Below are 25,308 nucleotides of genomic sequence, written 5' to 3' on the forward strand. Positions count from 1 at the left end.
TTCTCCCCCCCTCGCTCCAGGCCGGAGCCGAAAGCCGGGAGCCAATCAGGACGGAGGAAAAAAAAAAACGTGAGGCGAGCGGGCCCGCGTGCCGAGCTGCCTATAAAAGGGGGGGCCGGGAGCGAGCGCGCGGCTCACTCGCCGCTCGCGCTGCCCGCGGAAGGACGCTCGCGAGGTGAGGGCGCCAGAGCGCGCGAGCTGTCGCGCCAGCCCGCCCGCTCTTCGCCCCAACGGCCGCCGCGCCCCCGCTGCCGCCGCCCTCCCGCCTCACGCGATGAAGACCAAGTTCTGTAACGGCGAGACCGACCCTTCCCCGCTGGGGCTCCTCCTCGGCTGCAGCTCCGGCGGGGGCGGCGGCGTCCTCCCTGCCGCCGGGCAGCCCCCCTCGCCGCTGGCTCACGCCGACCCCGAGGGGAAAGACCCCGTCGCGGCGGGCAGAGGCGGGGGCGCCACGACCCCGCCCTCCGCGCTGCTGCTGCCGCCGCCTGAGGAGGAGCCGCCGCTCGACCCCCGAACGCGGCGCAGGGCGTATCTGTGGTGTAAGGAGTTCCTGCCGGGGGCCTGGCGGGGGCTGCGGGAGGAGCAGCTGCGCATCAACCCCATCAGGTCAGCGCTGGGGGGGGGCGGGGCCGGTGGGTCGCTGGGAGTCCCAGCCGCTTCCTGACGCAGGAGGTGCGGGAGATGAGCGTCTCCCTCTTTTACTTCCTCTTTTTTTTTTTCTTTTTGTAAGACAAAACCCCTTCCTATATTTGCTTTTCTGAGCGGAGGGGAGCAGGCTCGCTGTCGGGTGGGGAGCTGCTGCGCATCCGCCTCCCGGCTTCGCTCAGGGCCGCCGCGGGTGCCCCCCGCTCCGCGCACCGGCCGGTGGCGGGGGAGTTGCGGCTGTCGCCGGGGCCCCCCGGCGCCGGGAGTCTCGCCCGGGGGGTAGGCGGAAGGCCCTGGGTTCCTTGTGCCAACCCGCCCCCCCCAGCCCAGGAGGGGGTGGTGGTGCGAGGTGGCTGGTGCTGCAGCGCGGCGGCAGCGCCTGGGCCCTGAGCCGGGGAGGGGCCCCCGACCTTGACGGTAGAAGTGATGGAGCCGGTAGAAGCGGCTGCACCGAGTGCGGAGCTCCCTCCGGAGGAAAAAAAAAAAAAAAGCTTTTTTTGGCGTGGCCCTGACCCTTCCGAACTTCAGAAGTTAGCAGGTAGATGCGGTGTATCAATGATGTGAATCTTTTGGCATAACACGTACTTGTGACTCAGCACGTTGGCAGCAGAAATATGTAAATTGGGGATGTTCTAGAAGCCGTATGTAATGCGTTTGAGGTCCTGGCCTTTTTTGCGGAATTAAGTAGTCTAACTTTTGTATCAATCCTGTATGCTAGTTAAGCCAGTGTCTTAGCTCAGAGTTTTATTTTTACAGATTTAGTGTCTTAGTGCTTGATCGTTCTACCTGATCAAATGTGGAGTCACATACAGTTTCAAAGGATATGGTTGCCAGCTTCTCCGCTTGAGCCCTGAGTTTGCTTTCCTAGAGTTTATACTTTCGTTGATAACACAAAATACATGCAGATCTACCCCCAGTTAGCTAAGAGAGCATAAACTGTTGACAAAGCTCTGATATATAAAAGTATGATCAAACCCCATCATACTCATTTCTAAATGTATTTTAAAAACCTTATAGAAAGTGAGCAACTCACTGAAAGCCAGTGCAGTTAGTATTTGTATTTTTAGATTTCTTGTCATTATGACATGATCATAATAAGTTTATGAAGGGTGAGAATTTTTAGAAGATTGATACTGTTCCTAGACAGTAGACTAGTCTGATAAGTTGTCTGTAATCTGACTTGCTTAATTCTGTTTTCATCCTTATTAGTGTGTACTGCTGACTTTGGTACTTATTTTCCAAAGCCTTAGGTTTTAGTACAGTTATTCTTGCATTTCTTGGAAATTTCCCCTCTGAGATACCACTTCAAAATGGCTTGATGTTTCCAGATTGTGAGGAAGAGAGGATGGGCTGAAACTTAAAAAAAAAAATGTGTAAAACCATGCTAATTGGGAGTTGCATTTATTTTGGCAAAAGTCTTCTCACCTTTCTTAACTATGGAGAATGCAAATGCAGCATCATATTGGTTTGCTGATGCCAGTCTCGCAAAAGTCAAGCATGCGGTGTGCATTCTCCAGTGTGTTTGTTGGCATTGCCATTTTGACTGCATTAGTGCAAATTGTGTTCATGAACAGCTGTTAGGTAGTTGGTATCATCAGATGAAGGGGTCTGGTCCTTACTGTTTGAAAGCAAAGAAATAGATTTGCATCTAATCAGAATGCAAGTATATAAGCACATCTAACTGCTGTGACTGTGATTTGGGGAAAGCTATGGGAAGCTTTGAAAATAGGTGACCCTTTTGGAAGGGCTTACCTTTAAGTCATTTGTAGCAGTAGACTAACTGGTAGCTTTACCTGTATAAGAGTTGAGATATGCCCTTTTGACCCTTAAACAAGCTGCTGAGTCTAGTGACCTTTCAGGAGAACAATACCTTTTATTAGACTCCTGTGTGGATTTCCTTGATTAGAGGTAACTTTTGAAGTCTTAAGTGCACAAACTATAGTGAAACTTCTGTTTAATGGAGTTCAGCCTCAGTAAGACACTCCTGTTTGGCTGGAGCGGCATAAAAAAAGAAGGGTCTCTGGGGTTTCATGCACCGTATGCAGGCTGAGCATGTGTTTTAATAACTGTTTGTACAGGATTTTGAGCTCTAGTCCGGTATTTTTTGTAAAGTGGGTTTCAATGTGTTTAGGTCTTGTATTTTAGTATTGATATTTTCACCAAAGTCTACATCAGAGTCTTAGAAAATGTGGCAAGTGTTTTTTAAAAAAAACTGTCTAGCACAGTTTAAATGAAGCTGGGAATGTAGTTGGTATAACTAACCAATGTTCTGATTGCATCTGAATAGTCTGGCTTTGCTCTTCATTTGATACCCTTTCCATCTATCTGTTTTTTCTACCTGCTCACCTTCATGGTTCAAAGTTAGTTCATATCTCTTGTCTCTAAACATCCTTTTTTGGATGCCTGCCAAGCCACCTGGTTCTCTTCTGTCTTCTTTCTTGAGTGTATTGTGCAACTGCTATTTTAGCCTATATTCTTGAGATTTCTTTTTTTCCTTCTCAGTTGTTGACTTTGGATACATAGTCCAGCCCTTCTTCTCTGTATCATCTCCCAGTAAATACATACAGGTCATCTACTTCTTGATAGCCTTTTTCCTCCAGAAAGTCTTTACTACTTCCCCACTGAGTTGTAAGAGAACCCAGAAAAATATTTGGAAAAACATTGAGAGGTGTGTAAGGTTAGAACGAAGAGCTGCATTTTAGCCACTGCATTTTGGATCTGCCATGGGTTCCTGGAATCAAAGCTCACTGCAAGGTAATGTTAAATACTTATGTTTCAGGTGTTATGAAAAACTGCATTATTTTGTGAAGGAAATCACAATGTGACAGAGCTACTACTACCTAAATTCTAGAGTTACTGCAGTAAGTTATGTAGCATGCTACTAGTAAAATAACTTATTTTTAAATCTGTGCTACCTCATCCCTTTACTGTTAGCTACCATATTTGGATTGTATCTGTTTTTAAAAGTTCTTTCTTTAGTGGTGAGACAGACAAGCTTTTTCAGTAGAGCTGATTTGCATTTCTCTTTTGCAAGTAAACCAGAAGTTTCAGTATTCTTTCCTTTTACAGTAGAGGAAGAAGTAATAGGGAAATCTATTGCAGAAGGGAAATTTGAAAACCTCTTGATGAACATATTGATAATGAAGAGGGTGCAGAAAGACAATGTAGTAAAGAAAATGTGGGTTGAGTAGACTGGTGTTCTTAGTGGGCTACTAGAAATCAAGAAACAGATTCTCTAATGTAGTAACTACCTAGCTTGATAAACCTGTAGAAAATAAATGCTGTCACTCTTTCCTGTAAGAATGCTCTTGTAAAACTGTAGTTATGTGAAATGCCAGCATGCTTGTATAACCCCTGAATGGTTGAAGCACAGGACTCCCTAGTTTGTGTCTTACCTGATAAGATTCTGAGGGTGACTTTAGTTTTGACAAATACATGAGCAATTTTTTTAAAACAAAGAAGGGCTTTAATTGCAAATTTCAAAATTGAAAACGAGTCCCTAAGAATGATAGCATAAGTAAGACTTTCATCAGTGATGCTGTAGCATAGGTATTCGGGTTAAATCTTTGTAGCTAATCTTTGTAGCTTCCATCCCAGCAATACAAGCTCTCAATTCAAACTAAGGGGTTTAGACTCACTGCATGTTTTTAAGCTTATTCTGCTGTCTTCTTGCTTGTTTCTGCAACCAAGTATATCTGGCAAGTCTCCAGCATCACTTTCTAGAAGTCCTGAAAATAGTTAACAGAAGTCTATGTCTTGTCTTGGTTGCCTGTTGCATTTACATCAGTTTGTTCATACCTTGAGCTGTAATTTGGATCAATAGATCTTGATGGTGAACTATATATTAAGAAGCACGAAAGTGCCAATTTTTTTTTTATTGAAGCCTTATATGTTATGGGTTATTAGTACTGTTGGAAAATTTGCTCATGTTAGCATAGATCAGTTAATCATACTAAGGATGATTAGTGCGCCTCTAATTTGTAGAAAACAAAACATGTATGCTCATCCAAGTTAGCTGATAAACTTACCTTTCTCTTGATAGAGGTGGCCTCAGCAACATGCTGTTTCAGTGCTCACTACCTGATACCATTGAGACACTTGCAGATGAACCACGGAAAGTTCTCCTGCGCTTATATGGTGCAATCCTGCAGATGGTGAGTACGTAGAGTGCTTTGGGAGTGGGAGGGTTTCTGTAGCTTAATTGTAGTATGTTTGGAGATCTTCATTTGTGACACACTGCAAGTGTGTGCTGCTTTATCCTTTTGGGAATGTGTTTTAGTGGTAGCAGGCTAGATTGTTAGCTTAAAGCAGTTTTCTTTATAGTTTGTTATTGTCTAGAACTTACACTCCTTTCTATACAGATCCTGACTGGCGTATATCAGCTGAAGGCTCACTTGCTGTCCATTTGATCAGTAATGTTTTGTTTATGGTATTAAGTTTGGACTGTGGTGTTTCAGAAAAGTTACTACAGTTTGCTTCTCTACAGTATGTAGGACTTTGGCATAACTAGCAAGACTGCAAGAGACTAAACTGCTTAATTTTAACCTTGGTATTACTTATGAATCTCGGAGATTAAAGTTGAAGGTTTTGTCAAACTTGTACAGTGCTCAAGCATCTTATTAGATCTCATGGGTAATTGTGTTGCTGGAAAACTTGATCTATAGTGTTAGAATAAAAATGAAGCACAAAATGGAAAAAAAAAAAAAAGCAGCCATCTCATTCCAAAACATGCTTTCCTAAATGTGTGATATGCCTTGTAGCTGGCATAGAAGCTTAGCCAGATGTTTGTAGAACTCTTCTAATGTTACTTCTCTTTTATTTGGTTAGTAAAATGTAAATAGCACTGAAATTTGTTAAACCTTAAGAGAAGTGGTTGGCAAATCTGTTTAAAATTGTAAGGTTTAAAATCAAGAATATTTTGTAAAGGTGATCTCTTCTAAAGCTTACAGGCTATTACTGTAGGACTGTACAGCAGATCTTCTCTTACCCATCTCTGCTAGATACTTGATTATATTGTAAATAAATAATCATAAGTGTTTAACCTTATGAAAAATTGTAGCTTCATAAAATTACATTTGGGTGTTGGCAATTGTTTCTATTTGACTACGGTTTTATTATCCATTAATTTGATATTTTCCAGTACTCAGTCACTTGCTTTGAACAACTGATCTGATATCTGCAGGAGATTGACTGTTCCTGAAATTTCAGCCCATTCTTCCTGCTTCTGCTGCCTTGACCAAACTTACCATTAAGAATCTCATTGGATACTGTCACTTAACTGGCTTTAAAGTGTTCTTTTTGTTATACTTCATGAGGTATTAACTTTCCCATGGTAGCAAACTTTACCAGAAATATGTAAAAGATTCCAGTGGTTTGAAACAGCATGAAATGCTTGGCTACACCACTGTACATGTGTTGGGAAAGTTAAACTGTTAAACAAGAAAAGTGTGTAGAAATTCATCAATTCAAGCTTAAATAGTCTTTCCTTTAGTTTAAGAGAAACCAAAAGCAAAGTAAAAAACTGGTGAGAAACTGTTTTCAAAATGACTCCTAGGGTTGATGCTAAGAATTTTTTTCAGAATTATTAATGGCTTTAATGTAATGCTGACTTAATATGTAGAAGGCTTGAGTAGGAACATGGGCTGTAAAACTGCTGTAGTGGTAGAGCTTCCGTTGCCCAAGAGCTGTGAAGAAATGTGGCCTTTCCCTTGTATTTCAAAGGAAAAATAAAGTAGACTCTAGAATTTGGTTGCCCTCCTCTTCCCTCAGGACTTTTTTTAACTTGCCTTTTCTGTGCCCCTATCTACTGAAGAAATCAAAGTAAAATTTTGGGCTCTAAAATCAGAAATAATTCACTTTGAAAATTGAAGGTGTGTTCATAACTCTCTAACCTTTCTACTCTTGGTGTTGAAGGATCTTTTGAGATGTCTAACTTCCTTTATTTCCGTAGTGGCAGTGAAATGACTGCTCTTGTTGGTGCAGTTCACTAAAGGTTAAGTAAGCAGAGAAAGTCCCAAGGTAAAACTTTCAGATTGCATTGAGGTTCACAATTTTTGTCGGCAAACATTTGTCTCTTCCAGCCCCTCTACATTAAATGCAAGTTAAAATATAAGCAAACTGTTTTATTGGGGTATTTTGAAAACCTCACTTAGGATTTTTATGAATTTCTGGGTGGCATAAGCAGAATCTTCTGACAAGCCTGTTAAGAGGGAGTAATTTGATATTTTTTAGTAATGTTGCTTAAGTTTAAAGCCCTATAGAAATTAAGGAACACTGCTTAAGTAAGTTGAGTTTTGAGACCTTATGCTAAAATCATGACTTAATGACTTGATTGTAACTGCCACTGGGTATTAGTAGTTACCACTTGTTTGTTTGAGCCTTTGTAGCATGTTTTAACTCTTGTCCATTTTACTTTCTGTTGAAATTGGAGCACAAAACAGTGATATCAGCTCTTCTTATTCCTTTACTGTAAATACTATAGATCTATAGCAATCTGCACCAAATTGTTTTATGTACACAAGGTTAAGGTAAAATTTTGAATAGAAGTGAAAAATAGATACATGATACTAACTTAAGAATGAATGATACTGGCACCATAATTCTTTGAGCCACCTTTTAAAGGAACCTTTTTTGCAGTTTGAAAATAGCCCCAGTTTGCTTATTATGAATCTTGGAAGACACAAATGTCAGTACATGAAACTCATCCAATATAAACCATGCCAGTTGGCTAAAGCTGCCACACAGGGAAGGCTTTGTGCCTTCCTCTGTCATAGCTGATATGTTTAAGCCAATTTTTTGTGTGCATGACTGTTTTGGGGGGAGTTGGGGGAGATGAACTGAGCTGGCTCGGCCATTATTATGAATGGTCGCACTGGCATGGATGTTTAAAAATCAAGGACTTCTCTTGAGTATATCCTTGAGCAGAACTTTTTTTTTTAAGATGAGTATTTGTGCTTGTGACAGGTTAAAGTACTAACCACATTAAAACTCAAATGTTTGAGGCACAATGCAGATATGTTTTACATTGAAAAAAGGGAAATGCCTTACTCTGCTTCACTTACACTTGCTCCAGTTTAGTTGCTAAATGTAAAGGGGAGCATTGAAAGTAAAACATCCTCATGACAAAATACTTTTAACTGTTGGCTATATCAGTGTTAAAACAACTGAAACAAAAGGTTCTCCAACAATGTGCCATTTAATGTCCAGACTCTAAGATTGGATTTCATATGCAGATAACTGTAGTGTTTCTACTTAAATTCAGAACAACCAAAACTTCCCACATCTTAGAAATGCTGATAGGATTTCAACATAAGATAGCGTTAACAAAAAAGAAGCTCAAATTAAGGTGAATTTCTTTGAAGTTCACCTATCAAAAGGTAACTTGGGGATTGATTCCCATTCTTCTACATGTGTCAAAAGAACCTTGAACTCTGATTCACTGGGCCTCTCTTACTTTGCAACAGCCAAAACAAAATCTTGTATATAGATGAGGAAAAACAAACCCGTATACCTAATGTTCCTCTCTAGTCTCTCGATTTCTATGTGAGCAGACGCAAAATAAGTATAAATGGTTGCCACAGTTCTGTGGTAAATCTTTTTCCATACCTGCCTTGCTGCCTTTTATTTTTTGTAACTAAATAAAATGCAGACTGCTGTGTAACTGTAATTATCAACGTCTTCTGTGGTTGTTGGTGTCCATGTCTGTTTGTAGCATGGAGTAACTACAAATCCCTGGCACTGGCAGACGGCTTGAAAGAAACCAAGCACCTCTTATGGGGATATATTTGTGTTGGGTGGAGTTAAGGGTATTCTGGGGGTAATGTACCACTTTAGTTGTATATGCATGTGTTCTCTGCTGCAGGCTTGCCCATGCGATCGTGCCTAGAGCACTCTGGTTTCCAGGTGACAGACACGATTCACGGTATAGTATGAGATCTCTGAAGTTGGAGCATTCTCTACAGCTTTCATTTTCTTTAGTAATGGATTTCATTGTTTAAAAATAAGGCTTAAGGAGCACCAGCTACTGTCTGTGCATCTGAATGTTTACAGCAATAACAAAATATCAAAGTACTGCCCCTTCCTTTCCTCTGCTCCCTCATAAGAGAATGGTAACTTGAAATGAAGAGGATTAGAGATGTCTTTGTGGCTTTTGTAGGGCTTGAACTGGGAATTATTCTTCACGTGCTAGATTCTAGGTCTTCAGCAAGTTAGTTCCTTCAGGTCTGGCAGGGATCAGTGATCAATGGCAGATTCTTAGAAGCAGAAACAGTTATTGCTGAATCTAAAACTGTTTATGTTCCCATATGCTGAAGTTCAAATCGATGTCTTCCAACAGCTTCTAGAATTAAGAAAAGTTTCCCCTGCATAGGTTGCCTCTAACCTCTCAGGCAGTTCCTTGTAATGTTGTAATTCCTTGGGATTTGAATTCCTAGGGATTTGTCTAAATCAAAGTATTGCAGTACCTTGAAGTCTTGAAAACTACTAAAGCTGAGTAAACTCAGAAAAATGGAGTTATAATGCAAGATTTAAATTTGTGAACAGAGCTAAGGCTTATTTGGGGGGAAAAAAAGTTGCAAGTTCCTTCTCTAGACAGAATTCTTCTGTCAAGCATCATTTGGGATTTTTTGATACAGAGCTCATCTTCCAGTTACAAGAGAAATAAATTTGGGGCATTGGAGAGAAAATGAAGAATAACTCAATTCTCTGTGCCAAACTGCCAGATATATAAACACTGTCTGGTCATCTTTTGATCACAGATTGGATAATGTGCAATGTCTCCCATTATAGGACTTTCATCTCGTACCTGAAGCTTCCTGCCTTAAAATCAATTTACATGATCACAAAGTAGACTCTGTAACAACTTCTGTTGTCTCTATGCATATAGCTGTCCTCCTTTACTAAAATTGTAGTGAGCATTCTTAATCTGCTTTGAGAATAAAACTTCCCACAATAAAAGAAGCACTGAACAAATATTTAAAGAAATCATAAAGATGTAGAACACATGCTAATATTTCCATATAGAGTGATTAAAAACCTCCAGCAGTTATTCAGTCATTCTCTTATTTGGGTAATTAAAATCTCCTCATTGCTGTTGAAGTAAATAGCTCCCAGAATTGGACATAAGTTGGAGTGAGCTATTGGAGTTTATGGAAAAACTGAAGTTTTGATTGGTTTAGCCAAGAACACATGAGCTAAACATGTAGATCAAATACTTCATGATATAAGATGTTTTACTTTGAACCACTGTTCTCGCAGGCAATTGTGCAGTCAGAAAACAATCAAAATCCTACCACCTTAACATCTGTTAAACTCTTAGACTTAAACTCTTAAACTTCCGTTGCATAAAACTGCATCCTGCTTACTTCATTCTCCTTGACCATGTGTACTGGAGACTTTTCTAATTCTAGGCTGAGTATATGGCCACTTGTGAAGACTGATCCTCTCCAAGCTCCCATTCATGTTTGCAAGTTATTTACAAATTACTTTGTATTCATTCTCCTCTGGACACTAATGCTCCATGCTGAGGGAACAGAAAAGAGGAAGGGATGCCGCAGAAGTCTCCTTTTCTGATGACTCTGCAATACACATCCCTAACTGTCTCTTTCTAATGGCACAGTAGATGCCATTAGGCTATCTCCAACACTAATTTGAGGTGGACTCTTAGAACTGGCTAGCTCTTCATGCAGTATGACTTCTGGAAAGTGGATGCCAGTTCAGGTTCTAGGGAAAAGCCTAATCTGCTTACCTTCTGATGAACTGAACCATTCTGAGAGCACCATTAATCAGGAAAGACTCCTGGATGGTGAGTAACTTTCTGACTGTTCAAGAAAAATCTGTAAGATGCAAGAGTGGTATTGATGTAGGACATGCTTGTTCAGAGAAACCCTCTGTAAATGACTTTAATACTATTGAGTAGTTCCGCATTTAGCTTTAGTGAATATGTTTTGACTTTATTCATTTCCTTGAAAGGAATATAAACTAATAGTAGTTTTCATATTGTTTTGTTTTAAACTTATCCTAGTGGAATGGGAAGTACTTGCTGAAAGACCATCGATTCATGTTAACTATACTTCTTCTGTAGCTTCTGAAATACTGTAACTGCATAGCTTGTGTAAATCATTAGCTTGTTGTATTGTACTTAAGGCAGCTGGTGTTGCTTAACTGTATTCCATTAAGTTCATATTTCCACCCTTGTTTTGGACATGTTAGAGCTTTGGAACAGAAAGGTATGCATATGGTCCTATGAATCAAATGTTTTTGTTCAGAAGGTGGAGATGCAGGCTACCTTTATGGGCCTCTAAAGCTAGTCTGGTTTAAACAGTCAACAGTGGAATTGCAACATAAATAGCAGCCACAAACTGTCGCTAATTCTAAGCAAATATTTGCTTTCTCTTCTCCTTACCTTCAAGCCCTTTAAAGGACAAGGTTTTTATTACATCTTGAATTTTAAATGTGCAGCTCTATTAAAAGCATGTGCCATTGAGGGTTCAGTTGCTGAGGGTATGGTTTGATACTCTGAAACTACTTTATAATGACTGTTAACAATTGTAGCACAATACATTATGCATGGAATTCGTTAAAGTTTTGCTAGTATACTGCAATTCTTACTGAGACATCTTTAGCTTACATGGGCAGTTCATTTGAAGAAAAATCTTAGATTTGCACAGCCAGTGGTACATTGTACATATAGCCTAGACAGCATACTGTAAATAAGGAAATTCTAGTCACAAGAAATTTGGAAAATAAGGTAATAGAAAAAAGCAACTGCTTTGCAAGTTTTGTAACATGCCTATTCTAATAGTCCTTCTAAGGCTTTTACGTAATCTCTGTAATGTCTAAGTGCTTTAGCTGCAAGAAGAATACCATCCCAGATGTCATGTAGAGGGACTTAATTTTCTCTTAATTAAAAATGTTCCTCTAAGCTTATGATACATTGAAATCTTGTTTTGAAGTACTGGAAAACAATAAAAACATACCTGAAAATCAGCTCTCAGGCTGTTTACAGGAGTGGCTTGGTCTCAGTGGCACATCCTTTTGAAAGATTTTGGAATTCTTGAAGTAGTGTGGTGGTCAGAGGTCAGATGGATGCTAGTGCTGTAGCTGTCACAGATCAAGACAGTGTTGAGACATCTAGTTAATTGTAGCTGGCACTTCTACTCCCTTTGTTCTGGTGGTTGCAGGTTAATCATGTTAAATTTCATCTTCTCATTGTGTTTGCTTTTTCTTATTCATAGAGGTCCTGTAATAAAGGAGAGTCTGTACAATCTCAGAAGGAAAATGACTTGCAAGTGAGTAATTAAGTTTGCTTATTTCACAGAATTTTATAGATGATAAAGAAATGTAGTGATCCTCCTTGTTCTAAACTAGTAGTTATTCCAACTGGTGTCTGGGCTATGTTTCCAGAAACTGTAAACAGTAATGAAGAAAAGAAATCGTATTTGCTCATAGGAGTAACACTATAATGTGAGTGTCTGTACATAGTTTGGAAAGATTGAAGCATTCTATATTAACAAGAAACAACCCTAAATGGTTTCTTACCATTTCTAACATTGGTATCAGTACCACTATTTCTAACACTAGGCTGCTCTTTCTTTAGTAGAGGAAGATCAGTACTCTGCTTTACCTAATCCCTATTTTATAATACATTGATGGACTCTTCTGAGGAAAGTATATGGAGCTGGAGAGAACTTCCTCTTGAATGTGAAGTGTCTCTGATAGCATTGTGCTTGGATCACTGTGTTCTGCATACTTTAAAATTCTTGCATTTGGAACCATTTCTGCTCATGCAGCATAATGTTTAGCTGAGTGTAATTTTTCATAGTCATCTGAACAGAATTTGGTAATCTAGATTTCTACCCTGGCAGTATTTTTTTCCAATAAGGGATAACATTGCAGCATGTTAACCAGATGCTTTGCTTGTTATGTACTATCGTTTTTCAGCTCTGTAATGGTTTTGGCAGTTACTAGGGAAAAGTACATCTTACTTGTTTGATAAGTGCTGCTTTTCTTCCCTTTTATTTTCTGCCTTCTGGGAATGCCATCTGAAACAGTTCAAGCATTTGATTTTTTTTTTTTCTAGTGAGTTGAAACTGGTTTTTAAATTTTTGTTGTTGAATGACTGCCTTTGAAGTTTTGTTGAACTTTCAGTTAAGTTCACTGGAACAGCTTCAATCAGTTGAACCGAGACTGAACTGAAAAATGTACTGGCTGATTCCTCAGTTTTCTTCAGAGATTAAAAATGGAGGTGGCTTGATTTCTGCCCTGCCCCAATCCAGTAAAAAAAAAAATAAATCCTGAAGTTATAAAAGAAAACAAAAATCCAAACAAGCCCCACCCTGGTGCCAACAGCTCATACAAGTTTTGCAGTTCAGGAAGCAAGGTTTTGATCTTCAGAACTGTCATTGTTGCCTGAAAATAGTGATTCTGTGCTGGTAGGTTATTGTTTTCTGCTATTAATCTCATAGTGCTGGAACTTCACTGTTGGATCGGTGTAGTTGAGAATTCCTGTCAGGATGGATTTGTTAATTTTCTTGAGTCTAGGTAAAAATTGGAGGTAGGCTTGAAGAAAGGAGTTAATGTTATCCTTTGGAGAGAAGAAAAACCTCTGGGTAATCCAAAAATGTTCTGGATCACTAGCAAAAGCATTGTAGCTGTTCTGAGCTGCCTGGTGTTTGATGACTGTGACTAGAGATGGGATAGTCAGCTCATAAGGTCTTTTAACTGGGATTATCTATGTTTTACCTTGGTTTTGCTATAGTTAGTGGTAATTTTCCTCAAAATACTAGTTTCATGTATTTTATAGTGAGCTTTTTGTTGAAGCAAGAATAAAGCAGAAGAAGCCTCAGTTCCAGCTGAAGTATAGAAAGGCTTTTGATCTCTCCTTGCCTGAATGGGAGTTGCATGCTGGAAAAGTTTTGTAAACAGTGTTTATAACTCTTAGTTTTGAAGTGCAACATTCAGCTCTAAGTATTTGTTTAAAAGTGTGAGTGGTCAAATCTTCTTCAGAAGCTTGTTTTAAATACAAGTGCTCATGGTTACAGCTGTTTGAAACTGATGAAAATTGAGAGCTTCAGAGCTTAAAACAACAGGTGGCTGTTTCGGCAGTATAAGTATATTGCAAAGTATTTGAAGGCATTGAGATATGTAATTTACTTAAGTAAATGCTTGATGCTTTAAAAAAGTCACCAGGTGAACATTTAACTGAAGAGTTACTTAGATTTGTTCTGTGTCCATATGAAGTAAGCTATAGAATTTTCTAATGTCCTTTAGTAGTTTATTTCCACACCTATACTTGACAGTAGTGTGTAGAGTGGAGACTTGCTAAAAGGTCCATCAGGTATTATGAAGGAGAAGCCTTTGTGCCTGAGATCCATAGATGGTATTCTTCCAGAGCTTTCATTGGACTTGTTCTCAAGTGACCATTCTGTTACAGTAGAGGAAGTTCTTTTGGTGCTCTAAACTTTTTTGTCTTTTAAGAGTCGGGCACCAGAGCATTCAAACTTGAATATTCTTATGCTGCTGCTTTTAGATAATATTTGCCTGTAACTTTAATCCTGAAGCAGATCTTTCATGGAGAGATGCAGCCATCCTTGTTAACAGTGCTGTCACAGAAGTTTACAAACTTGCGTAGTTGTAGGTTATCTGAAGGTTCTAAATTTTTAAGCATGTCTTAAAGGACTAGGGCTAGGCAGACATGTGGCAGAAGTAACCCAGAAGTGCACTGTTGAGTAATTGGAAATTTCACTATTTCTGGTTGTCACTTCTGATGCATTAAGGGACATCTTAATGAAGAACATTTCTTTGGCACTTGCTGTTATCCAAGTATCATGAGTTGTTTTTTCAGTAAGATGTGAAAACAAGGAACTGACATCTTAATGGGAACAGCTGATAGGATTGCTGTAATCAGACTCTTAAAACACCCTGGTGTTGTACAAGCCACAGACAAATTCAGTATCGGCTGTTAATGGAGTAGACATTCAGTAACGTGTATCTAATTGCTTTTTGGTGCTTGGCATTAGGCTTCAGAACTGAACTGAAAAGTTCAGATCTGTGGTGGTGAGGGCAAGTGCAATGATTAAAAGTATGTGGTTTTGGTGCATTAGTTCTGCTTCGAGGAGTTGAGATGGAAAAAGTGGAGGACATGGATGCAATACATTCATATGCAAATCATCTTCAACTCAGTTGGTATTCTTGATGACTCTTTTACTTTTTATTGAAGTTAATGCTTCAGGACATAGTTACATGAGTCTTTCCTACACTTCAATATGAAATGCCAGAATTTCTGGAAGCTGCTGAAATAATAAGGTGTGGGCCAGTAATAAAAACTTATCAATGGAACTGTGTGAAGCATACTCAAGAATGGAACTTGTATAGAGTGAGTTATTTACTGTCTGAGACTGCAGTGACTACAGTAATGCAAAAGGCTCTGTAGTCTGAAATATCTGAGAGCTTTCTTATTTTTGTGCTCTTAATTCTTATGCTTTTAAGTGTCATGGGTCAGACTGAGACGAGTTGCTCAAAAGTAGTCAGAGGCTTAGCAGACCTCTAGGATTTGAGTACAGCTGGATTCTGGTTAACATAATTGCCAGAAGTAGTGATTTATACTGTGGCTTCTCTGTTTACTTACAGCTAATCTTACCCATCAAGAAAGCTATACTTAGTGATTTTAACTGTACTTGAGATGTATTTCATATTTCTATTAATTTTTAAGCAGTCATATTAAAAAGCTGTCTGCTTGTGATTGTTGTGGACTGAGTTTATTGATGTAAGGAAAACCTTGAAGAAAAGTTATTGAAACTTGAGGTATGTTTGGAGGTAGAAAAGAAAGAATGTTCATTCACACACACATGCTTCTTAGCAGGAATTTAAAGTATTCTGTCTCCTCAAAAAAAAAAAAAAAGAGGTAAGATCTAAAATGTGCTTAATGGAAAAAAATCCTAAGTCATTCTTCTAAATGAAAAATTGGTTAGTTCAGTCATTCACTTCATTCACTTGCATAGTTAAAATGTCCTTTTATGAGGCAGTGTTCCAAAGTGTGTTAAAATAGCCAAGGATAATATTTATAGTTCCTGTGCTGTGCTTCAGTAGGATAAACTCCTTCAGGAAATGAATTTGCAGAGTTCCCACAGGTTAGGGAGGAGAGGGTGTTTTGGTTTTTGTGTAGTTTTGCTTTGACCTGGCCCACCAACAGTACCTGTTAAGTAATACATATTTTCCTCCCCAGCTTTAAACTTCAAAGCAAAATATTTGTATTGCTCCCATGCTAAGTACGAGTAGTTATTAGTCAAGAAACTTTGGTTAGTAAAATATCGAGTCTTCTTTTTAAAGCTAACACTAAAATTTCTCCCTTTGCAGCAGTTCAGCTATTGTGCACACCTAAATTCATTTCTGTGCAAGCACCAACTAACACTTTAAGTTGTTTGGTGGTTTTTTTTGGGTTTTTTGTTTTTTTGTTGTTTTTTTTTTTTTTTTGTAGGGGGCAGAAGCCATGGTTCTGGAAAGTGTTATGTTTGCCATTCTTGCAGAGCGAGCTCTTGGCCCAAAGCTGTATGGAATCTTTCCACAAGGGCGACTGGAGGAATTCATTCCTGTAAGTCCTGTTCATGATTAGTTAGTGGGCTGCTGGTAGCTGTTTTAATTGATTGTGACAAGAAGGTCTCTGGACTGCCTGGAAAAGCAGGGATGTGGGAATGGAATACTTGGCAGCCCATAGTAATTGCTAGCTGTAATTTGATGCAGTTATAGTGGGTGTTGGAGAGCCCAAATATAGCTCTTGCCAGGGAGAGATATCTAAAAACTCTTCAACAGAGACTAATAAATGAAGATAAAAAGCCTGTTAGATACCAAACATAGCATTGGAAGCTATGGAGTAACACTTTCCTTTAACAGCAATAAGAGCAGATGCTTTTGATGTTCTTAAGTATTTATACCCAATCTGCTTTGAAGATATTCTTAGTGTGAGATGTGATATTCGCCAGGTCTTGATCTAGAAGAGAATTGACTAAGTCATAAGTAAGTTAGACTGGCTAACCTGGCTTTTTCAAAGACAGCAATTTTGTAAGTTCATTTGGGATGAAAAAAGTGTATTGCTTGAGTACTGTGCTAGTATTTTATACTATACTATACTATATAGAGACAAATGCTAGTGTTTGTAATTAATTAACTGTATTTCAAGAATACTGTATTTTATTACAGAGCAGGAAGCTAAGTACTGAAGAACTAAGCTTACCTGACATATCTGCTGAAATAGCTGAGAAGATGGCTAGATTTCATGGCATGAAGATGCCATTTAATAAAGAACCTAAGTGGCTTTTTGGAACAATGGAAAAGTAAGTTACACAATACGTAAAAGTACAGGGGAAAAATGTGGCCTTTTGTAATTTTGATAAGCAGATCATTCTTCCTGAATGCCTGAGAGCACAAGCTCTCCCTGTACCCAGAAACTGTTTCATAGTTACTTGAGGAACTTAAATTACCTTGAAGAATAGTAACATTTTTAGTAACTCTTTTTTTTTTTTTAACTTTCTTGATTTTTAGTTTAAATGGTATCTTAGTATGGGAAGACTAATGTACTTATTGTCATAAATGCTGTACTGTTGTCTCTATTTAACAGATATCTAAATCAAGTGCTGAGGATTAAATTTACCAGAGAGTCCAGAACTAGAAAACTGAACAAACTCCTCAGTTACAATCTTCCCCAGGAAATGAAAAATCTAAGGTAGGCTTATTTTGTCTACCACTATCTTCCAATTTGCACAGTTTCAGTAGGAATTTATATACTTTTTCAAACACTTTATACAGTATAATACCCTATATTCATTTTACTTTACAAGTTGGGGATTGTTTTTGGTTCTGTCACCAGCCCGAGTCTCATATGACTACGAATTGATATGATCAATTGCTGATCTGACTTGCCGATCAGTGAAGTCCAACTTTGTTGTCCTGATTTTGGGCTCCTAATTGAGAAAATAGGGTCTTGCTAGAAATGAATAGCGCTTCAAATTCTTATAACAAAATCCATTCTTTACTTGGAAGTGGAACTGAACTTGGTGATTTGTTACTTACACGATCCTGTATTGCTGTTTTCCAGAGCTATGCTTGAAGCTACTTCATCACCAGTTGTATTTTGCCACAATGACTGTCAAGAAGGTAAGCTGCTAATATTTCATGACCTTGTTCAATGATGCAGTATTAAGCCTTTTCTGGTCACTTGTTTGCTTTCTGAGAGGTAGTCCCATTATCCAGGTATTTCCCTGGCAGCTGACCTGAAACAGCAGCCTGTGCACTCCCAGTGTGCAACAGTTGCAAGGCAAAGTGCATTGGCTTCAGCAGCCCTTCACGCTAATTAAGAGAATGTCTGGTATCATAACTGGATTAAGCCAAGCATGTACACATGCTCTGTTAGTACAGGTCAGTTGATGATGAGAGCCTTGGGTGTTTTCTGGTAAGACCTTACCTTTCGTAGCTGTCTGCAATATACATCATCAGGGTAGGATATACTTTAGTCCTTTTAAAAGAAAGATACAGAAAAAGTACAGTGAGTGGTAAAAATGGAGACTAGGGTAGTTGGACTCAGCAGTTCTCAGCTTGCTGTGGTAAGAAACATTAGGAAAACTTTATCAACCTTTTTTTTTTTAGTGTGCTCTCTATAGGAGTCATGGCGGGAGTAACACTTTTTCTGAGCCAGTTCTCTAAAGAGATGAAAAGGAGGCAGGGCTGAAGGCATTGGGTATGCTGTGTTTGTGCTCCCTGTCACCTGTACAGTGGGTAAGCTGGGCTGATCTGGAAGGATGCTATACTAGGACCATGTGCAGGGCTGTTTTGTTCTCAGGAGTCCCAGCCTTGTTAGCTAAGGCTGAGTAACTGGCCTGGAAGAGGATTGCCCTGGAGGATAGGCACATAAGGGTAGGCAGCAGAAGGGGGGAAAAAGCCACTGATCTGAGGTCTGAAGAGCTAGCTCAGTAGTGGTGGAGTCTGGGGTCTCCTTGCAGTACTGGAGGAATCAGAGCATGATAAGGCTGGGGCAAGCTTTGGAACCTAAATTTCCAAGGCGGGGAGTGGGTGGGGGTCAGTGAAAAACTGCTTGTTCAGTTGGTGCAAGGGTGTGGCATGGAGAACAGATGTACTTGTGGAGAGGGGACAAACATTGCAGACGTTGAAATTACTCTGAATTTATTTACTAGTTGGCACTTGACAGAGGCAGACTTGATGTCTTTCAGATTAATTGTAGTGACAAAGTGAATTGAAAGATAAAGCAATCTCCTTGTTATAAAGGAAAATGCTGAGCTTTTCTATGGGTACTGGTTGTGTCGCATATTAGAATAGTAAAGTGATCAGCCTCTGGCTTTCAGGCTGCCGAAAAGCAATTCCTGTCCCAAGTGCTGTGTGATCAATGATAGTGCTATGCCAGTATGAGAGAAGCTGCATAATTTAGATCTCAAGCTGCGGAAAGAAGCAGTTTGGAAAGGGCTGTGAAGGCTGACAGCGTCACCTGAGTTAGCTGCAAGCTAAACACTGGAGAAGCAGGACCCTTGGGAGAACAAATCTACCTCTGCCTGTACAGAAGAAAACTTTCTTGCTTTCAGCTTTACAAGGTTTATAGTATATATCTCAACTTTCAATGAGCTGGTATACAGCCAGTGCAACTTGGCTTTTCCTATCATTGTTCTGCACAGATGTAAGGGATAACTGGGATTATCTGAACAATGTTTCTTAAGATACAGTATTACTTTTCTGTAACTTTCCTGGGACTTTATTGAATGTGCTGTATTATCTTAAAATTTTCAGGTAATGTCTTACTTCTGGAAGGCAGAGAGAATTCAGAAAACCAAAAGCTGATGCTCATTGACTTTGAATACAGCAGCTATAATTACCGGTAAATCACTTTATTCAGCAGGAAGGTGTATTACTTTCTACATGCTACAGTGAGAGCAAGTACTGCACTGCTGATTATCTGTCTATTTTAGTGAATTGTGTTCTGCTCTATTAGTGGTGGACAGCAAATATAACTAGGAAAAACAGCTCTGGTCCTGATGGTGTTGAGTATAGGCATACAGCAGAGTCAAAGTTGTTGGAGCTCCTTGGTTGTCCAGACTAGAGGACTTGTTTATGCACAGTGGCTTCTTGCTTGCATGTCAAAGCATGCAAGCAAGTGCGGAGATGAGGAGAATGGTAGATTGTGTGTGTACATATGTATGTGGGGCAGGTTTGCTTTTGCTTTTTTTTTTCCTTCAGTCCTTTCAAATGGCTATCTTATCTGTGCAGATGAGAGTAATCCTAGGTTTTTTCACTGCATGGTTACACATAATGCTTTCTGTTCTTACCTCATTCATCTAGTACCTGTGTTTAAGGGTGATCTAAGTGTGTGGAGTCATTGGGATAATTTAATGTTAGCATAGCTGGAACATAATGGAACCCTGAATTCCAATAATGTAAAAGTGGGATATGTTAAATACTTCAAGTATGACCTCTTTGTCTGCAACAATGCTAATGTTAGAGGTGCGTCTGACTTTGTGCCGAGATGTAGTGCATACTCAAGTATTTTAACTGTTTCCGTTGGCATAAAACTTGGTAGCAAAGTCTAGTATTTTCATGTAGCTAGTAGCTTTCATTTTTAACTGCCCATCTTTACTAATTGATTTTAATAACTTCCAAAAAAGTTGTATTCTAGTCATCAGTTCTCTACCTCCTTTAACAAAACTGCAGTAAGTTCTAAGTAGCCTTGTGCTTTTAAACTTGATTTTAGGTTTGCTTAAGCAAAAACAGATTTATAGTATGCAAATATTGAGGTACTTGGTCTTTTATCTCTTTTTCAGAGGATTTGACATTGGAAATCACTTTTGTGAATGGATGTATGATTACACATATGAGAAATACCCATTCTTCAAAGCTAATGTTCTTAAATATCCTTCAAAGAAGCAACAGGTAAGCACATAAGACATAATAAAATGCCATTGTCCACAGTCTTTCAAGTCTTAACTCTTTTTCAATTCTGTTTTGGATACAAGGGCATGTAGTGATAGGACAAGGGCTAATGGCTTTAAACTGAAAGAGGATAGATTTTGATTAGATGTAAGGAAGTTCTTCACTGTGAGGGTAGTGAGGCACTGGAACAGGTTGCCCAGAGAGGTTGTGGATGCCCCATCCCTGGAAGTGTTCAAGGCCAGGTTGGATGGGGCTTTGAACAACCTGGTCTAGTGGAAGGTGTCCCTGCCCATGGCAGGGGGCTTGGAACTAGATGATCTTTAAGGTCCCTTCCAACCCAAACCAGTCTATGATTCTGTACCAAGACCTTTCCTCCATGACTTCCTTAAATATAACACTTCCTGTAATCCTGTCATGGTTTAACCTCAGCTGGCAACTAAGCACCATACAGCTGCTCACTCACTCCCCCCTCACCCAGTGGGATGGGGGAGAGAATCAGGAAAAAAAAGGTAAAACTCATGGGTTGAGATAAGAACGGTTTAATAGAACAGAAAGGAAGAAACTAATAATTATAATAATAACAATAATAAAATTACAATAAAAGGATTGGAATATACAAAACAAGTGATGCACAATGCAATTGCTCACTACTTACTGACCGATGCCCAGTTAGTTCCTGAGCAGTGATCTGCCCCCAGCCAACTCCCCCCCAGTTTATCTACTGGGTATGATATCATGTGGTATGGAATATCCCTTTGGTCAGTTTGGGTCAGCTGTCCTGGCTGTGTCCACTCCCAACTTCTTGTGCCCCTCCAGCCGCCTTGCTGGCTGGGCATGAGAAGCTGAAAAATCCTCAACTTAGTATAAACACTACTAAACAACAACTGAAAACATCAGTGTGTTACCAACATTATTCTGGTACTAAATCTAAAACATAACACTATACCAGTTACTAGAAAGAAGATTAACTCTATCCCAGATGAAATCAGGACAAATCCTGACTACCTTTGCTTTAAAATCATAGAAACTTCATAACAGCTATTCAGGATAGAATATTTACTATGTGCCATGTAGCTACCCACCACAAAAAGTCCAGTAGTTGTGGACTGCAGCTGTGAAATTAGTTGACAGTAGCAAAATGTTGTCTGTTGTCCTAATGTTGTGGCTTTTCTTAAACCAGACTTCCAAGCAATTAGTAGAACCACCACTAATCTTAAAGCTAACTCCAGCACTGTTGATGTTTGGAAAAAATAAATGACAACTTATTAAAAGGCCTGCCTAGTTCTGAAAGAAGCAAATATGTCTTGAGACAGAGAGTTGTAACTCTGTTGTTTACTTGCCTTCCAGCTTCATTTTATCTCCAGTTACCTGTCTGCATTCCATGATGGCTTTGAAAATCTGAGCAATGAAGAGAAGTCCAAACTAGAAGAAGAAGTGTTGATAGAAGTTAACAGGTAACTTGTCTTTCACAGCTGTACCTTGAAACTTCCACTGTGATACCTATACTTGTATACCTCACTGGGTAGAGAAACTTCATCTAAGAGAGATTATAAGCTATTTATGTATGGAAAAGAAAAACCTGTCCATTGTAAACTTCAGATATGTGGTATACACTATTAGTGGAGTAAACAAAATACTACTCCGTGGGGAAGCTAATGGAATTATTTTTATAATTTCATACTTGAAGAAAAGGTGTAGACATCCGCAACCTAGGGAATACTATTCTAACAGGATATTGAAATAAGGTGTTGTGACTTAGCTGGGTATTTCAATAAACATAGCCTTGTAATTTCAGGTTTGCCCTTGCATCGCACTTCTTCTGGGGTCTGTGGTCTATTATACAAGCAAAGATCTCATCCATTGAGTTTGGTTACCTGGTAAGTTATTGAATCGTAGTTTCATGTAACTAAAAATGTATATTCTATTAAGTAACCTGTGGTACATTATCAGAAAGTAAACGAAGTGGCCCCTTACAGCAACTAATATCTTCTAAGTGGAGTAGAACTTAAAATCAATTTGTTACTAGTTTGTGCTCTTTCCTTAATGTAAAGAACATCAAAGATTGTAAAGACTTAAGAAATTCTTCCCATTGTTATGTAGAGAGACTACAGCCTTATGTGTCAGGCCTTGCAGTAGGATGATGCCTTGCAGTGAAGTGTTCTTGTGCGATAAGAGATCCTGTGCAAGAGGGAAGCTAGCATGCAGTAAGCGGGAATTTGGAAATAGTCAAAGTGCCTGTGTTGATATTCAGTGTGCAACAATATCGATGCCAGGTAGCTTGTTGTACTTAAACAGATCAGTCTAACTCTTGGTACATGTTTAGTGTGCTGTAAAGTGATATAACTTTCAGGTACACTGAGTATCCTGCAGGAAGTGTTGCAGAAGCCATCCTTTTTAGTGAAATCCTGACTTTTTTAGTTCCTGTTTTTTCTGACATGCTGGTAGCAGCTAATAGTGTTAGGAAATAAGATTAGAGGAAATTTTAAGAGGCCAGAACACCTCTGGAGAGATTATCCTTCCCAAATAGAACTAATGTAATGCATTGGGATGATGGATTAGGAAGGTAGCACAGTTAATACCTTCATTATGCTTCCCCATCCCAAATAAGAGAACTCAGCTGTGTTTATTGTATCGAGTACTGAATGTCCCTTATTTCTCCAGGAATATGCGTTATCCAGATTTGATGCATACTTTGATCAGAAGAAGAAGCTGAAGGTGTGAGTGTGGGAGGAGTGGCCTGTTGGTTACTGTATGAAGAGGGCAGCTGGACAGAACTTACACTGTGCTTAGGCTACTGTATCTCTAACGAAGGTGTCACTGAATTCCAGTTCCTTGGAACGCAGGTGTACAGTACTGATGACTGTATAAAAATGACTTGTTTACAGTTTCGTAAATACTTGGAATGAGATTGGGAGACAAAAGTAAAATACAACAGTGCAATATCTTTAAATCTCTTTGATCTAGAAGGTATTTTATATTATGGGAGAAGCTTACAATTAACTGTCAATACCACATGTATCAGAGCAAACAGTGTTACTGTGAGTACATTTTCTAGAGGGGTTTTGGCATTATGGTTTATGTTGTAAGTGGAACAGTTGTAAAAGATGATGCATTGTAGATGCTGCCCCTTAATGAGAAGGAAAAGCAAAGGAGACAACTGTTAAACTGTGAAGTAGGCTTAAAATCTTACGGTAAGATTTGGTTCAACATGCCCCATGAACACTATCTTCAAAGCTGCTGATAAGTTACACCACTTTAACCATAAAGCAACTAAACACATTGAAGCGGTACGCTTTAAAGTGTTATCTACACATACGTGAATGTTTCTCTTAAGCTGGTGTGCCTGTGAAGTATGAATGAACTTTGAACTGGACATTCTGAAGGAGTTTGTCCTGAACTGTTCATTCCATGCCCTTCAAGAACATGCTTTAGCCCAGCCTGGTTGTCTCTTAAAATGCTGTGTCCTGCCCAGGGGGTTCTGTGGGCTGGCAGCACTGGAAAGAGTGCCTTGAATTGCTCTAGCAACTCCCCAGATAACTGGATTGGCATTGACAATACTTGTAATTGGAGCCCATCTCTCTTCTTGTGTTGCCACAGTATATGGCTGTAAGAAATAGTAGAGCCAAAGACTGCGGAGAACACTTCAGGAAATTGCTGTTCTGCCCATCCAATGCTTATGTGGCTTGGGAGGTGCTTTTCTTGCACCTTCAATTTTCATCATGTTCCAGCAATCCAGTGAAGTGGAGTGTCTTGTGGGGGGAACAATAATGTGCATATTGAAACTTGAGTATAATCTGTGTACATGTCATCTAAAGATTTCTTTAGATTTTTGGGAGCTTGTTTGTTTTGAATGTTATTTGTTTGTGCTTTCTAACACACTGTATTATAAATAATAAACTTCTAAGTCTACCCTTTTTCACTTGTATAGCAAATACTGTTTCAAGCAGCTGAAAAATGCAGCATTTCATGTACTGTATAGCATAACTTGTAAAAGCTGTCATTTTATTCTCTAGTATAGAGAATCATTTTCCATACACTCAGTTATTAATACTTTGTAATAAATATAAAGCACTTAAGAATATCAACTATGATGTTTTTAAGTCTTCATTATATCTGCAGGATAAAATAGATGCTGTTTCTGGCCTTAAACTATGCTGGAAGTACTTATTGTGCTTACCTTCAAAGGCAGACTAATGTAAGCTTTAGGATCAATGCTGTGGGGTATACCTTATACTTAAATGTCTCTTTAGCATTTATTGTATAACAATACTAATAGAAAGTGTGGGGAAGAACGGTTGTTAAAGCAAGTGATGCAAAGTAGACAAGGTGAGTTTATAAGGTCTATAGTTTTAGAGGTGGGAAAAGGTTTAGGTTTAAATACTTCACTTTATCTGTCCTGTTAACTACCCTAAAAACAAAGGGAAAAGTTACCAGCATACATGAGTTTTACTGGCACACCAGATGAAGTATCTGTAGTATGAATAGCCAGGTAATTTCTCTAGGCTACTGAAAGCTTCATTTAACAGGTACTATTACATACTGTAAACCTGGTGGGAATGGCAGTGGTCATGAAAGGGGTGGAAACAAAACAGTTCAGAATGATGCTTTGCAGCTAGCTGGAAAGGACTGATACATAATAGGTGTCTTGATTCTGTAGGAAGCCTTGTTTTGTATTCCAAGGGTAAGTTGAAGCCTGTAGAGACTGTTGTCCAACTCATCCATAGCATTTCATGCTTCTCA

At 39.2% G+C, this 25,308-nt stretch overlaps 1 protein-coding gene across 1 annotated transcript; it reads left to right on the forward strand.

Annotated features, from left to right (window-relative positions):
- The first annotated feature begins 66 nt into the window (after positions 1-66).
- On the forward strand, positions 67-24,647 carry CHKA (choline kinase alpha). The gene is made up of 12 exons (XM_052810898.1): positions 67-606; positions 4,688-4,799; positions 11,880-11,933; positions 16,121-16,234; positions 16,840-16,973; positions 17,258-17,362; positions 17,735-17,793; positions 19,432-19,519; positions 20,460-20,568; positions 21,916-22,022; positions 22,364-22,445; positions 23,230-24,647. The coding sequence occupies exons 1-12, from the start codon at positions 275-277 to the stop codon at positions 23,287-23,289; spliced, it is 1,356 nt and encodes a 451-aa protein (XP_052666858.1). The 5' UTR covers positions 67-274; the 3' UTR covers positions 23,290-24,647.
- The last annotated feature ends 661 nt before the right edge of the window (positions 24,648-25,308 follow it).

This window comes from Harpia harpyja, chromosome 16 (assembly GCF_026419915.1).
Source record: "Harpia harpyja isolate bHarHar1 chromosome 16, bHarHar1 primary haplotype, whole genome shotgun sequence".
Classification (NCBI taxonomy): domain Eukaryota; kingdom Metazoa; phylum Chordata; class Aves; order Accipitriformes; family Accipitridae; genus Harpia; species Harpia harpyja.

What these genes read in the sequence shown, in the direction of transcription:
- CHKA (XM_052810898.1), top strand. Translation starts at nt 275, where the DNA reads ATGAAGACCAAGTTCTGTAACGGCGAGACCGACCCTTCCCCGCTGGGG. An exon ending in CCACAATGACTGTCAAGAAG is followed by an intron (nt 17,794 to 19,431) that starts GTAAGCTGCTAA and finishes TAAAATTTTCAG; the next exon opens with GTAATGTCTTACTTCTGGAA. An exon ending in ATCCTTCAAAGAAGCAACAG is followed by an intron (nt 20,569 to 21,915) that starts GTAAGCACATAA and finishes CTTGCCTTCCAG; the next exon opens with CTTCATTTTATCTCCAGTTA.